Here is a 17621-nt window from a genome sequence, read left to right on the forward strand (position 1 = left end):
TATTCTCTTATTTATATCCCTAATGTGTGATCTAGATAAAACCACCAATATGGATATTATGGAATCACAAATTCAAACCCAAGTGGGTATTCACTCATTACTTGCGCATATATTTCTTAGAGACAGAGAATTGCATTATAAGACCCCAATGGGTATAAACATATCTCATGAACACAATGCCTATTCAAGTAGAAAGACCAACATTATTGTTGTCATCACTGTCTTGAAACCATAATTGCTCCCAAGTGGGTATTAATTTGACGTATGCACAAATTAATGCTCGTTGCAAAGATTACGATTAAGTTGAGTATACACTCATCTCATCAACAAATTATCCATTCAAAATAGAGAATGTGAACGACAGAACACTAATTATTACTAATCTCTGAGAATCAGCTAGATTTCACTTGTCAGCACCATCTGAAAAGGTAAACAAATATGATTGGGTTACAAATATGTCATCAACAAATAAGGAAAAGGAGAAAGGAGAAATCTGTTAGAAATATATACAGTACAAATAACCTTCACTGTTAAAAACATAGGACACACAGCAGAAAATTCTGAGACAAACTTCACATGCTAATCCATCATGAATAACCAGATCAAGAGGAAATTATTCCCCCAGAAACCAAGAAAGTTCTTCTTCAGAGTTTAAACCCCATGGAATCTTGGTATTCAGTTCCAAAATGTAATGCGATTCAAGTTGTCGTAATTTACGAATTCGGTCTCCCCCCCTAATGGTTGCAGGAATTCGATCTATTACAAAGAATTTCAGCAGATTGCGATTACTTTTGTGGTACTCCTCGTAATGTCGTGCTATAGGGGAGAGTTTATCCTTGTTCTGAATCGCCCTCATGTGCTCCAAGATTCGTTTCTTGGCAGCAAACATAGTACTGCCCACGTATCTTTTTACACAGGGGCAGCTCAACACATAAACGCAATAATCAGATAGACAAGTAAGATGTTTCTCAATGTATCTATCCTCGTCCCTGATTGAATAATGGACTTTCTTAACATTGGAACTGAATTTACAAGCTTTGCATGTCATGCAAGTGAAAAAACCCTGAACATCTATAGTAGATGATTTGACAGTACTGACTTCATTCTTGCACAATTTATTGTGTAGAGAACTGGCCTTCCTGTATGTTACATTGGGAACATCCTTCACAACTTCATCCAACGTTGCTTCAGTTTTTAGGATACCCCAATGTCTTTTTAGACATTTTTTCACATCAAAGGAACCTGAATTGTAAGTTGTTATATATCTAATGACTTCCTTGTTGTCATCATCTGGCTTTTCTTTGGGGGTCAATAATTCATCATGTTTAAAATTAGTGGCTTTCACGCACGCTTCTCTGATCACATTCATTTTGTATCCCCTATCCAAAAATCTTTCATACATAACTTTGCATTCCTGTACATAGTCTGAATCAGAGCTACAGTTCCTCCGGGCCCGGAGGAATTCTCCAAACGGAATGCTGTTGATAAGGGACCTAGGATGTCCACTCTCCGCATGTAGCAGCGTGTTCCCTGATGTTTTTTTGCGATACAGTTTAGATGTTAATGAATCTTCAACAACCTCAATCTGTAAGTCCAAGAATTCTATACAGGACCTACTGATGGTGCCCTCAAATTTCAAATTGACCTCGTTGTTATTAAGAACATCAATGAAATCATAGGCAAGTTCTTCACTGCCTTCCCAGATGATAAACAAATCATCTATATAACGCAACCATGTTTTTACATGATTGCGATATAGATTACATGTCTCGGGCACCTGCTGCTCCCAGTGCCCCATAAAAAGGTTGGCATAACTGGGAGCAAAGCAGGTGCCCATAGCAGTTCCCTGTGTTTGTCTGTAAAAGACATCATTAAAGACAAAAAAGTTGTTCTCCAAACAGAATCTGATCATCTGTAACAGCATATCTGTATGTTGCAAGAATGAGATGGAACGTGAAGTCAGAAATTGTTTGCAAGCCTGTATACCATCGGTGTGCTTGATGCTCGTATAGAGGCGGCAAACATCTAAGGTAATCAGCAGATAATCCTTTTGCCACTTCACTTGTTTGATTTTATTGAGAAAATCCCTACTATCTTTTAGATAGGAAGGTAAACCTTCTACATACATACGTAGGAAGTAGTCAATGTATTTGGAAGTTCTCTCCAACAGGGAGCCTATAGATGAAACAATAGGTCTCCCTGGAGGATTGACCATATCTTTATGCAATTTGGGCAATAGGTATAATAAGGCCACTTTAGGTGTACGATTTAATAAGAAGGAATATTCATTCCATTCTAAAATTCCTTGTGTGTGCCAAGACTTCAATATGTTATGGTATTGAGTATTAGATTCATCAATAACATTCCTCTCTACAACCTCATAACATTCTTTGTCGCCCAGTTGACGTAACCCTTCCTGCAGATAATCATGTGTGTTGAGGATAACGACGTTACCCCCTTTATCCGATTGTCGGATCACTATGTTTTTGTCTGCTTGTAAGGATTTGATTGCTAATCTCTGCGATTTGTTTAGATTGTCATTTTGCCATATCTTCTTTTTAGCTAAAGATTTTAAATCGGTGATAACCAGAGTTTCAAAAATATCAATACCACTAGGTGGCATAGTGGGATTAAAATTAGATTTCGGTGCGAAGTCATTGGGACAACTAAGATCGGTCTTGAAACCCAATGATTGGGCTGTGATGGGGTCACCAATATCATCACTTTCAAGTTCTTTCAGAGCAATTAAAGTATTGACTTCATTGATAGTATCTTCCACGGGACTGATCTTATTTAAATGATTAAAAGGTTGGGTGTTTTTAACCTTTAGTTTATGCCATTTATGCAGGCGTAATTTCCTAGTGAAATGATACAAATCAACTCTTTCCTTAGAGTACGAGAATGGTGCAGTAGGACAGAAAGATAAACCATATTGTAGCACATCATATTCAATACAATTCAAAGGATGGTTTGACAAATTTACCACATTCTGACAGTTCATCTTCTGTTTTTTTGACCCCTTGTTTCCATTCCCATGGGAGTTGCTGTGGTTCTTGCTCCATCCACCACGCCTGATTTGTTTGTAGACGGCGATTGTCCTGTTGCGTTTCTTCCTCTGCCTCTGCCTCGCCCTCTGTAGCCCCTTCCTCTTCCTCGACCACGATCCTTCTGCCAGTTCTGTTAATTTTGTGTTTGATTCATTAGGCGGAATTCCTCCCAAAAATTTACTGGTCTAGGTTGGGTTTTCTCAGTTGTTCCATCGTCCGAAATGTCACTTTCACTCACATCACTCTTGTCACTCTCTTCTCTTTCATTGGCTGCAGTCTTTTCTCCAGTAGTAAAGACATCTTTCTTGCTAATGTTGTCAAATCTGCGGCCAAAAGTGAAAATCCTGCCTGATTGATAGTCAATCTTGTCCCTTAGGAATTTCCGTTCTTTTTTGGCTATGATCTCTTCCTCATATTTCTCAATCCTTTTATTGATCTCATCAAATCTCGTTGTGAATCTCCTTTCTCCTTTTCCTTATTTGTTGATGACATATTTGTAACCCAATCATATTTGTTTACCTTTTCAGATGGTGCTGACAAGTGAAATCTAGCTGATTCTCAGAGATTAGTAATAATTAGTGTTCTGTCGTTCACATTCTCTATTTTGAATGGATAATTTGTTGATGAGATGAGTGTATACTCAACTTAATCGTAATCTTTGCAACGAGCATTAATTTGTGCATACGTCAAATTAATACCCACTTGGGAGCAATTATGGTTTCAAGACAGTGATGACAACAATAATGTTGGTCTTTCTACTTGAATAGGCATTGTGTTCATGAGATATGTTTATACCCACTGGGGTCTTATAATGCAATTCTCTGTCTCTAAGAAATATATGCGCAAGTAATGAGTGAATACCCACTTGGGTTTGAATTTGTGATTCCATAATATCCATATTGGTGGTTTTATCTAGATCACACATTAGGGATATAAATAAGAGAATACGACTTAGTGTCCACCGCAATATCACTGAGCAATGTTCAACACGGTGACGCTTTCGGTTATTGTAAAGTTACTACAATTCTACTATCTGTCGGGTCTACTACCATTATTATCGTTATCTGGATATTTAGTCAGATATAGACATTTCCCCAAGATTAATGTCTCTTGTACGTAGACCGTTGTTAATAAAGTTTTGTCATACATTTGAACATTCTTAGACGGATAGTATTGACAATGTGTCTGAGAATCATCAGAGTGCAATTAATGTTTGACGCTCGACTAGTGCTGTAACACATACTTCGATTGAGATACTATATGTCTAATGGCACCAAGAAAATTTGGGTAAAAGAATTTGGTTTAAAAAAAATTGGTTTATAAATTACAAATTTTAATCAGTCAATCAATGTAAGTGAATGTGCTTATACACAATATTCTTGAATTAATGTGGGATACCTCGGAACTTACTGTTCTTATATGTATGATCTGTATAATTGCACCATTCCAAGATGGCTGACGTTTTGGGAACGATATGTTTGGACTTACATGAATTTGTCCTGTTTCCATGTTTTTTATGTTACGTTCAGTTATAGTTTAAATATTTGTTTGTTAGCGAGTGACAATTTACCCGTGATCAAGGCGGTCACGCCGAAACGCGTTGGGTATGTGGCTCGTTTTTGCCGAATAAATCAATTTCAAGCCTGTGACTTTTTTTGGACTCTCTCTTTGGGATGGAGTGCATCGAATGCTTTGATGCATTGTGGATCACTATTCAATACAGGGAGCCTTGGACCCTGTGATGGCACCGCGGTGTAAGTGTCCCGGGAGTTTGAGGATGTGTTTCGAAATATAAATATATATATATATATATATATATATTTTTTTTTTCCACTGAAAAAACCATAGGTTTCACACGTTATAGTTAGCTGGACATTTCACTCGTTCAAAACCATTGAAATTCCCCCGTTATAGTTAGTTCAGCTAACTATAACGGGGGAATTTCAATGGTTTTGTACGAGTGAAATGTCCAGCTAACTATAACATGTGTGAAACCTATGGTTTTTTCAGTGAATTTGCAAGGTTTTTTAAATGCTAATTCCTAACTATACCGTGTGTGAAACCTATGGTTTTATAAGTGAATTTTTGAAAGGTTTTTTAAATGATAATTTCTAACTATAACGTGTTTGAAACCTATGGTTTTTTTAGTGAATTTGTAAGGTTTTTTAAATGCTAATTTATGTATGTATTATGATATTTTGTATATATTTATTTTACAATAAACTACCTATGTATACAGTTATAGATTGACTGTATCCTGTAATATGGAATGGCTCAGCTCTTTTTTTTTTAATTTGGATAAAGTTGAACAGCATAGTTAATATCTTCTATAAACTTATAAACAGTTTTAAATGTTTTTGTTTTTTTTAAGGGTTTTTCACGGTACGCGCACCGCGCAATATTTATAACATTTTTATTTTTTTTGGGACCTTAGGGGTCTTTCATGGTCCCCCTGAGAAGGCCTAGGGGGTCAGGGACTCTCTACCCTGCCCCCTTTTCATGTTCTCCACTTGTGTTTTAGCTCTCTTCTGCCTCTAAAACTCAAAATGGCGGGGGGGTGCGCGCACCCGCGATTTTTTGAAAAAAAAAAAAAATGTTTTTTTCACCCTATGGGAAAATGCATGGGGAAAACGTGTTTTGGGACCCCACCTTTTTTCTCAGCCCCCGCTTGACGAATCACCCCGAGACTTCCAGGGTAGGAGCTGTGCGGAGCGTCCCATTAGTTTTGAAAATTTCACGAAGATAAGTCAACCGGCGCCAAAGTTATTCAAAATAGAATTTTCTGATTTCCTATGGGAACTCGGTCCTAACTATATCTACTGGCGAGTGTGTGTGCGAGTGTGTGCGAGTGTGTGCATATATATATATTCACTGAAAAAACCATAGGTTTCACACATGTTATAGTTAGCGGAAATTTTACTGATAAAAAACCAATGAAATTGCCCCGTTATAGTTAGTGCTGGCAACTATAACTCACGCGACCGCAATCCTCTGCTGATGCTAATACTGTATTTAGACACTTATTTGCCCATGTCTTCTTCCATACATTTTTAGCTATACATATATTACAAATATTTTTTTTTCATAAAGACACATATGTCATCAGCAGAAGATTGCGGTCGCGTGAGTTATAGTTGCCAGCACTAACTATAACGGGGCAATTTCATTGGTTTTTTATCAGTAAAATTTCCGCTAACTATAACATGTGTGAAACCTATGGTTTTTTCAGTGAATTTGCAAGGTTTTTTAAATGCTAATTCCTAACTATAACGTGTGTGAAACCTATGGTTTTTTCAGTGAATTTGTACGGTTTTTTAAATGCTAAGTGACTTTACGCCATTCGTGGCGTGCGCGCCCACTTAACGCAGTTCGTTCCGTGCGCGCACGGTGCGCTTCGCGCACCGTGCGCGCACAGTGAGCACGCGGTGCGCTTCGCGCACCGCGCACCCACTTTACGCAGTTAGTGCCGTGCCCACGTTACGCTAGATGGGCCATGTACGCACGATGCGCTTCGCGCACCGTGCGCACATGGAGGACATATTATGCGCTTCCTTGTGATAGGTAATCTGTTGAAATTTTTTGGGAAATTTCTGTGCTTTGATAAGCCATGCACAAATGGTGGCCTTCGGCCACCATTTGCACAAGGGGTGGAGAAAGTGTGGATAGTGTTTTTTTTATTTTTATTTTTTTACCGTACGCTTACGGTAAGCGTACGGTAAGCGTACCCCGCGAAATTGCCGAAAAAAAAATAATGCCGTTTTTGCTCTTGGGGGATGTTTGGGGACTCCCTCAACATGACTATGTGAGAGGGAGTTGTCAAAACATCCCCGTAACATGTTTTTGGCCATCATGTTTGATACATAACACTCAGTGCGGTAGACAAAATGGCGGACGCCGCTTCCTGGTTTCTGCCGATTCGAATGTTTACTAAGATCTAAGAGCCAATCAGAATCGCGCTCGCGCACGCCACCGTACGCTTACCGTAAGCGTACGGTAAGCGTACCGTAAGCGGGCTCAGATATATATATTGATTTAAAGGCTATTTTCTCAGAATCTACTGAACAGATTTACACCAAACCTACAAAAGGCACTTCCTTGACCTAGGGACTACCTCTCTGCCAAATTTCTAGTAATTCTGTTCAGCCGTTCGGGCTGTAGCTCGTTCTAAAGGTCCTATGGAAAAATGCATGGGAAAAACGCGTTTTGGGACCCCCCTTTTATCTCAGCCCCCGCTTGACGAATCCCCCCGAGACTTTCAGGGTAGGAGCGGAGCGTAGCGCCCCACCTATTTTGAGAAATTCGCGAGGATTCGTCGACCGGCGCCAAAGTTATTCAAAATAGAATGTTGAGGTTTTCCTATGGAAACGTGGTCCTAACTATAACTACCTACTGGCGACCGCCAGTAGGTAATATATATATATATATGTATATATATATATATATATATATATATATATATATATATATATATATATATATATATATATTTTCAAACAAGAAGCACCAAACTTTGGAGAGCCAACACCTTGTGTATTGCTTTATTTCCGCCAGGCAGCTCTGCTCCTAAACAGCCAATGCACAGAAATTCTCTGCCAAGAGTTACAGTCCTTACGCGTTTCTAGCGTCTTGCGCCCTTGCTCACAGGTATCTTGGCCAAATAAGGAACGGCAGACTACCGCATCTCTTAAATACCAATTTATTCAATCTCGCCACCTGGGCGTGTCCGCTCATTGCATTATGGTATTTAGAGTTTTTTAACAAGGTAAATCTTTCGTCATTACGGCTGCTTGGTTATATATATATATATATATATATATAATACATATATATATACATATATACACATATACATATAGTTTCACTCCGTCACTCCTCAACTTTCTTGCACGGACGGAAACGGACCACAGTATAGTGCTTAAATGATTTTATTGCCTTGCTCGGTCCCGACGCGTTTCGGCTCGGGGTGAGCCTTGATCACATGGCACAGAGGTAAGCTTTTCGCACATTTTTAAAGTGACAGTGCTGTATGTGAACCATCACGTGATAACACATCATAGACAGACATAGCAGAAACACTTCAGTATTCAGTCACTCTTTGTTACCCGGAGTGTTTGACAATATGTGACCAGATATAGGGCCACGGCTGTAATACTTTTATTACTCAAAAATCAGGATGGTCTCGTTTCTAATCAAGGTATTTGTCGCCACATTTACCTTTGGTCTGCTACATGTAACTTATTTGCCTTTGTGATGTAGCCATTAATGTCAGTCATACGTGTACTTCCATGTCTACCCTGGTGTGCAAAATATGCTGTGTGTTAGTAGCGAATATGTGCAAAATTAGCAAGTGCCCTAACAAAGTGATTAAAGTGCAAGTGCGTTTAAAAATGCTATTTGATTGCTAGTCAGACTTGTTTCTCGGGTGTCCATATTAGCATGTCCTTGGTTTAGACTGTTATTAATGTTGCTTCCTAATACTGCAAAGCGTCTTGTCCATATGTCAACTTTGAGACAGTTGCCAATAACCTATTTAGGTCAATTGTATTAGTTTTTTAATAAAAGCAACTATAACACTGAAATCCATTACGGTAAAATATCAGATCAGATATTCTACTGTTGGACTGTATGTTGTCCTCACTGCCCTTCTCCCATCAGTATAGTGCCTCTGGGTACCGATGATGTTTTTTCCGTTGTGCTATATCTATTTGTTTACTATATCCCTGAGTTAATGTTTGATGTCCAAATGCCCTTCTGTATTTGCATTTGACCCAAATGTTGGGTGGTTATGTGTACTATGTGCAAATTTCGCAAATAAATATATCTATACAATTATAAATACAAATACAAGTACATCACCGTACTTTCCGTCTGAAAAGAAATAATACAACAAAAGAAGATCATGAAGCAGCAACTAAGCAAGCAGTAGGTCGTTTTAGACAAAGAGGCTACCCACAGAAAATTTTACGGTCAGCTGTGGCTAGAGCAAGTGGACGCGAAATGAAGATCTCCTTAATAGACCCCCAAAGGATAATAGCGATGAGGCCACTAGATTAATTTTAACCTATTCTACAGATTTGGGGCACATCCGCCAAATTGAGAAAACATTGGAATATACTCCAGGCAGATGTGGTGATTGGCCAAGCGATAACACAACATCCTAGCATAACATATAGGAAAAATATTTCCCTTAAGGACATGCTAGTTCATAGCCACTTTACCAAAGGAGAAGCCTATACACAGTGTGAGAGGTTGCTACCCCTGGCTAAAATGCAAGGCGTGCAAAAGCAGTAAAATAATCAAAGACTACAAAGTTCCAGGAAAAGACCAGGCAAAAAACATCACCAAACTATTAAATTGCAACTCAGATTTTACGGTCTATTGTCTGGTGTGTCCGTGCAACCTACGTTATGTGGGAAGCACAATACACCAGACAAAAAAAGAGAATTTTAGAGCACATGCATGCAATAACTAAGAAGGACAGTAATTACCCAGTTGCAAGGCACTTTGCGGAACACCATAAAAACAATAGCCATCTGCTTAATGTTTTCTGTCTGGATCAAGTAGCACTTCTAAGGAGTGGAGTCGACCGCATAAGAACTCTTAGACAGTTAGAATCTAAGTATATAGTGGAACTTCGCATGCTAGCCCACTATGGTCTGAATTGTGAAGAGGAAATGTGGATACATGTGGGTTAAAACCAAGGGCAATGTCTCTGGTAACAAGAAACCAGCATTCGCAAGAACAACAAACATGTATTCAAGCACACATTACCAATACACTGTAACCTATGAATGCAGGTCTGTGCAGACTACCCAATACCATGTAAATAGGGGTCTTACTCTGTCCAGTCATCTAATATTGAGTAATGATTTATGCCCGAATGTCTGTCAATACTATTGATATATTAAGCTGTATATATTTCTGCACAACTGCCTGATAACAATTAGATTTCACTGTGATGATCAGATCGGATGCCCCTAATTGTGTATGAGTTTCACAAGCAAATTATCTCTCTCAAACTCAGAAATTTGAAGTAAGAATGTTTTTATGGTTTACATCACTACCAAATTTTAACTTGACACATTTCAGAAAACGGCATATAGTGGCACCAATGAGAAGTTATTATAAATAATCAAAGTTGGAATTATGTGAGCCCATTCAGGGCTAAATAATATGTACACTGTAATCTCGCACAGACCCATGATTGTCTACATAAAGAATGATAATCAAATTTATATAACAGAGCCCATCCTGGGCTGTAATGTGCCAAACAAGGGCGATTTTGTTTATCAAACGAAGGGGATGTAAGAGTACAGAGGATACAATGGTGCGGGATCGTTTACACGATCGATGCTGTGTATTTCTGTATTCTTATATGCGTAACACAGTTGTCCCCTTATCCATTCTGAAATGGCCGCCACGATACACAGTATGATAGATTTTGTATGTCCGTTTATTGTGTCGACCACTAAAAAGCGGGAACTGACGTATATTTAACCTCTTCAGTGCCCATGACGAGATAGTCTCGTCATGGAGCACGGTTGCGCTGTGCCCATGACGAGACTATCTCGTCATGAACCCCACCCACTAGTGCAACACCCGGCACAGGAGGGGGAAAGGGCGTGGCACTGAAGGGGTTAAACTTTATTGAACATTGTTGACATCGACATAGGCCGTCATGGCCAAAACGCGTTTGTCTGCCGATGGGAGTAAAATTAAGTTATTTGGACTATCGGTTTGAGTGTGCGCCACACTTTGTTCATGCAGAGTGCTTGGAAGAAGAAATAAATAATATATATATATATATATATATATTACCTACTGGCGGTCGCCAGTAGGTAGTTATAGTTAGGACCCTGTTTCCATAGGAAAACCACAACATTCTATTTGGAATTACTTTGGCGCCGGTAGACGAATCCTCGCAAAATTTTCAAAACTAATGGGGCGCTACGCTCCGCTCCTACCCTGAAAGTCTCGGGGGGATTCGTCAAGCGGGGGCTGAGATAAAAGGGGGGTCCCAAAACGCGTTTTTCCCATGCATTTTTCCATAGGACCTTTAGACACAGCTACAGCCCGAACGGCTGAACAGAGTTCCTTGAAATTTGGCAGAGATGTAGTCTACAGGTCAAGGAAGTGCCTTTTGTAGGTTTGGTGTAAATCTGTTCAGTAGATTCTGAGAAAATAGCCTTTAAATCCATATATATATCTGAGCCAGCTTACGGTGCGCTTACGGTGCGCTTACCGTACGCGCACGCCGCCGTGCGCGAGCGCAATTCTGATTGGCTGTTAGATCTTAGTAAACATTCGAATCGGTCGAAACCAGGAAGTGGCGGCCGCCATTTTCTCTCTCGCAGTCTGAGAGGGGCTTAAAAAACAAAGGCCAAAAACATGTAAAGGGGCTGTTTAGACAGCTCCTAAGCACCTAGTCATGTTGAGGGAGTCCTCAAAGATCCCCCAAGGCCAAAAACGGAATTTTAATTTTTTCGATAATTTCGCCGATTACGCTTACCGTACGCGTACGGTAAAAATTACTAAAAAAAAAAAAAAAATTATCCATACTCTCTCCACCCCATGTGCAAATGGTGCCCGAAGGCCACCATTTGTGCATGGCATATAACAGATGTGAAAAATTAAAATATTACCTTTCACAACGAAGCGCATCATATGTCCTCCATGTGCGCACGGTGCGCGAAGCGCATCGTGCGTACATGGCCCATGTAGCGTAACGTGGGCACGCGGTGCGCGTAGCGCACCGCGTGCATACCGTGCGTGCACGGCACTAACTGCGTAAAGTGGGCGCGCGAAGCGCACCGCGTGCTCACTGTGCGCGCACGGAACGAACTGCGTTAAGTGGGCGCGCACGCCACGAATGGCGTAAAGTAACTTAGCATTTTAAAAAACGTACAAATTCACTGAAAAAACCATAGGTTTCACACACGTTATAGTTAGGAATTAGCATTTAAAAAACCTTGGTAATTCAGTGAAAAAACCATAGGTTTCACACATGTTATAGTTAGGAATTAGCATTTAAAAAACCTTGCAAATTCACTGAAAAAACCATACGTTTCCCACAAGTTATAGTTAGCTGTACATTTCACTCGTAAAAAACCAATGAAATTCCCCCGTTATAGTTAGTGCAGGCAACTATAACTCACGCGACCGCAATCTTCTGCTGATGCTAATACTGTATTTAGACACTTATTTGCCCATGTCTTCTTCCATTAAATTTTAGCTATACATATATTACAAATATTTTTTTTTCATAAAGACACATATGTCATCAGCAGAGGATTGCGGTCGAGTGAGTTATAGTTGCCTGCACTAACTAGAACGGGGGAATTTCATTGGTTTTTTACGAGTGAAATGTACAGCTAACTATAACTTGTGTGAAACCTATGGTTTTTTCAGTGAATATATATATATATATATATATATATATATATATATATATATATATATATATATATATATATATATATATATATATACACATATACACACACACACACACACACACACCACATACATACATATCCTCCTGGTTTCTGAGGGTTTCCTTCCGTCTGCCTGAACACTGGTGGTGCAGAGTTTGCAGCACTTCACCACGCGCTGCTGAAAAATGCTTACACGTGTTCCTGCACGATGACAGAAAACCTCAGCACTCCAGTATAGCTGCAATAAGTATTTTAATCCAATTCAGAGTCACAAGCGCCTGTGACTCTGAATTGGATTAAAATACTTATTGCAACTATACTGGACTGGTGAGGTTTTCTGTCATCTTACAGGAAGAAAGGGGGTGAGTGTGTGTGTGTGTTTTTTTCATGTTAAAGACGTATGCCTTGGAATGACTGCATTGTAAAGGCATGCGTGGTTCGGCCATACAACCATCTGGTGTGGATGAGGAAGAAGACCATTTGGTTAGAGCATGTGATGCGTGCTTGATCAATGATGGCCATCTAAAGACAGTCGGTGTTTTCATGCAGTGCTTTCATGTAGCCAGTGCAATGGCCCATTTGGCTTGCCAAAAGTTGGTTTTGCAACACTGCTGAGTCCTTCTGAATGTTACTGTCCCATATACAGTTTGGTATCATTCCAAATGGCTTATTTTATGTTTGATTTTGTGTGTGTTGTGTTTCAGGGGAAGAACGTGGTTTTCTATGTTCCCTTTTTCCCCCACGGTGACACCACCCTAGTATGTCCTTCCACTATCCGGTTTTAGAATGTTAGAACGTTGGCGAATGAATGCTCGTTAGAGTAATGGCTAACGGTATTTCGGTGTGGGATGCCAGCCCGGGCTTTGTAGTTCTGGCTCATCAGGCATACGCATCTTTACTTTCCAGGAGTAGCAGTCGTTTACGGTTATCTAGTAGGATAAATATGAATAAGAGGTATAGTTTATGGAAGGTGTGAGGGATTAAATTGTGAGCATTGCAAGACACAAGTTGTGCATGCTGCTTGCAAACTATCCTGCTTTGAAGACTTTCCAGACAACTGGGGACATCATTATGGTTTGGGACAGAGGAGACAAATGTTTGCAGTACTTTTCTTTGTCACAATAAAATCAGCTGACACAAGCTTAGTGTCACGCACAGATGTGTAAGCCGCTTCTCACAGTACAATATTGCAATATAATCAGGCAGAATAGCAGTAAATTGTGTTATACAGAGAAATATTAATCTCTATTGTGAAAAAAGTTGTTAGAAGAAAGGAGAGGACCGCATACTTGACTGAATGCGAGGCGTTGGTGCGGTTGATTATGTCTTCCTCCGTTAGCTGCCAGTTTTTGACGGTCCCCTTCACAAAGCCAGATACCATTACAAAGCCCAGCACCAGCACATTGACACATGTGAACACTTTATTCACCATAGCAGATTCCTTTACACCGAAAGTTAAGAGCCCTGCAGGGGGAAAAAATTAAAAGATCAGATTTGCACACCAGGTGGTGTCTTCACAATAACAGACTAAGGCATCCCATTTCAATCATTCATCGCTTCACCACGATGTGACTTACTCAGGTTAGCCAAAGCCAACACAACTCAGCAGAAAGCCAGATGGGGAAAGTTTACACAAGAAAGGCAAATATCACACATTTGTTTCATGGGGTTCTCATAATATGTGCTTTTTTTTTTTTCAACATCCAATATGGGTGAGAGGACTATCCCAGTCAGGATGACCATTTTCTTTCCAAATAGCGCAAACCACTGATCTGTTGTGAATGGAGACAAAGTATAGTTTCTTTTTGGGGATTAATTCTTTTTAGATTTAGCAAAGTTTGAGACGCGGTGGAAAAATGTGAAGAAATTCACAAACACGAATAAGAGATTCAGGTTTTCAAAAACAAGATTTTTCCAAAGTAAGACTACATGTGCAATTTCAGCAGCATTTCTAGTTTCTAAAATGTAATACAGTTCTTAGCAGTGGGCTTTCCATTATTTTCCAGTCGCAACTAGGCACTCGATTTGTTGGGAGGCCAGAATAATAAGTTACTTACCTATGGTATCGATATTTCTGGCGGATACTCTACCTGCCTGCAGATTGCTCACCACATGAATCTATTCATTCAAGTTGAAATAACTCTTCTGCACCAGAAGGTGGTGCCATGGATCCGGCTCCCAGCTAGTATCTTTCCAGATGTCAGAGCCGAATATGGCACGACCCAGGCTCTAACGTTAGTTCTGTTTTTTACTGAAATCTTCAACATAGATCTTAAGTTGTGCCCTTTCCAAAAATTGTCCATCTATTTGACTGCCTTGCAGTGCGTTAGAGAAAATGCCACCAATGAGAAGATAAGGTTTCCATATGTCTGCCAATTCAGAGGCTCTTCAAGTTCAATCGACCGCTCCACGTGGGACAGTTGGTTCAAAAAGTGAGCACAAAACTTGGAAATGTGGTAGCAACACATTTAAATGAGCACGAATATCATGTGCTTGCATTATTGTGTAAGATAAACCTCTCCCTCCTTACATGTAAATCACGTATAAAAACCTCACTGCAAAATTCAACACAAATGATTTTTTACCAGGAAGTTTTACATCATTCTTTCTCTCATTAGCCTAAGTCTACCGCTATCACGGGTCGATCAGAGAGCTTCGGAATTTGGCTACTCTACATTTATTCCCCACTGCTGCAACTTCGTGAATTTACAACTGTATTAATAGCCATTTCCAAGTTTTTTCCTTCCAACCATTCAGATTTAATGAAGAGTCCTTTTGAGGTCCAGAATCACTTCAACGCAAAATGTTTCCCATTTGACAATGGTAACTTGTGAGAAAGTGGTTTATTAGCTGTGAAGGGTGTGGGTCTTGAACAAGAAGTAGGTCCCCAACCTTCGGTCTACTGGGAGCCAAGTAACCGTTGTAGCACTTAACTAGTACCCCAGTCCGTAGGCACGTAACAAATAACACCCGATAAAACAAGTCCACTCACTGCTTTTACTTCTAAATAGGAAAACTACACCCCCCCCTTGTTTATATATCACTATGAGGACCGGCCATTGACCGTAATGAAGTGTGTGATTACTATTCTAACTCCACGCGCGCTTTGATAGTAGGGAAGGTTATCAAACGCAACGAAGCAAACCTAACTGCACTTTTAGTTTTTTGATACACTCGCTCGAAAGTACCTAAACACACTACAGGGACCAGTCCTCATAACGCACCGGTCTTCACAAAGATAGTATTTGTCAGGTTTTTTCATGGTTTACCCACGTCATGCGGCCCGAACCGATCCCCATAGTGTGGGTTACATATACACACACCAGACACACACTTTTCTACAGATTAATTTACAAATATATATTCATGATGGCAGGTGGTATACCCATTGTGACACTCTCATAACAGCTCACACCCATAGCGAGCCCTGAACCCTTTAACCATAATATCCCCCCCTTCTATACTGGGCCCAATACACTGGAGTGTAGTTATCAAAAGGCAGACCCACTGGTTTTGGGGTGTCACCACATTAGTAAAAGCATTACTACAGCATAAAAAAAACATTGCAAGACTTTTACATTCACTATGGATGGTACCATCTTACAATGATAAGAATCATCAGGACATGTAATGACTCACAGCTGACCATGTAATTTTCTATAAAGCCTTTCAAAACATCCCAAGGATCTTCACTGAAATATATAATGATTCATTGAAATGTTGTGATTGTCAATAGGATTTCATTTGTCAATAAACTGTGTGCATGAGTCTTCCAGCTTCAAACATGCTCCGGGCAAGGAGTGCCCTAAAACCTCTGAGGCTCTCCAGAAAAACCTGCAAAGTGGAGGTTATTAAATTAACTAACAGTCAATTTAACTGAATCAATTTTTTCACTCAGCTAGGTTTGTGGTTGGCAATTTATGTTGATTTGTAGAAAGTTTGCCTAAATACCGATTTTTTCATATTCATAGAAGAAAGACAGGCCCTGTGCTGGAGCATGTGACATCGCAATTGCCAGGCCAGTTCCAATGATAAGACCTTCATTAATTTTACAAAGCCACATAAAAGGCCTCCGTCATGGCTATTGAAACACAGCTTCACTATTTAAGTGCATTACCGGAGACCAAATCTGCAAAATGATGGAAGTAATAGTATTAAGGTCAGTTGCAAAGATAGGACAACAGATTACATGAGCCAAGTTTTTGAATTTGTAATCGCAGAAACGTAACCCTGAATTTTTCCTGCTATATTTCTAAAATTAACAAATTCCTCCTCTGTCAAGTAAGCCAGATTACGGGCGCAAATATTGGATTTTGGTTCCCACCAACATCAACCCAAGTATTCTGAGAGCTACTAGGAGCCCTAGCTACAGAGCTGTGTGCCTCATCGTAAAAGGTAGACATTGGCGGTTGGCACTCAAAATACATTATAACAGTGCTTACAGGAAGTGGCTCACTCCTGTCACAAGTCCACAAACCAAGTAATCCCCCAGAAAAAACGGGGAGAACCCATTTAGTGAAAAACATTTTCTAAGGAACTTAAAGGCCACTTCCGTTGTTCATAATGAGAGTACAGCACTGGCTGTTAGAAATCTAAATGTGCAGCACCAAGGCCTCTTCAAGGTGCATGCACTTGTTGTAGGAGGCTGGCCTAGAATATGGTGCACACTTATTTTAAGTGAAGCACCCTGCACTGCTACAGACAACCCTTATGGTTATTTTATTGGTCTTAGATAACCAAAGAAAGCTCTCTAAATGGTAGCTGTGGAGAGCAGCCTTCAGGCTTAGTCCAGAAGGAGTGTAAAGCAGCTTGTTTTACCAGACCTAATCATATAGCGTAGGTTACATGAAAAAGAGTAGTTATAAAAATAGTAATGTTTATTATACACACTCACTAACACATTGGCATATCTCCTACTCAGAGATATAAACACAATACACACAATATTTCAAAAGGAGAACAGGTAAGTAGCACAAATACAAAGTGGTCTCCAGGGGGAACAAACCATATACTAATGAAGTGGAATGCGAACTGCGACCAAAGTCGAGACTGCACCCAGAAGACTTAGAAGAGATGGAGACCCAAGGAACCACTCAAGGTAAGTACCCAGGAACCCCACGAAGGCCGTGTGAAGAGTGGA

General features: G+C 39.9%; 1 protein-coding gene across 2 annotated transcripts in view; it reads right to left on the bottom strand.

The window, feature by feature from the left end:
- SLC7A1 (solute carrier family 7 member 1) overlaps positions 1-17621 on the bottom strand; it is a 509165-nt gene that overhangs the window by 198242 nt on the left and 293302 nt on the right. For both annotated transcript variants that reach the window (XM_085621651.1, XM_085621652.1), the window contains exon 5: positions 13771-13945. In XM_085621651.1, coding sequence (XP_085477777.1) covers positions 13771-13945 — 175 coding nt within the window. The remainder of the gene's footprint in view (positions 1-13770; positions 13946-17621) is intronic.

Source organism: Triturus cristatus, chromosome 8 (genome assembly GCF_964204655.1).
Source record: "Triturus cristatus chromosome 8, aTriCri1.1, whole genome shotgun sequence".
Taxonomy (NCBI): Eukaryota; Metazoa; Chordata; class Amphibia; order Caudata; family Salamandridae; genus Triturus; species Triturus cristatus.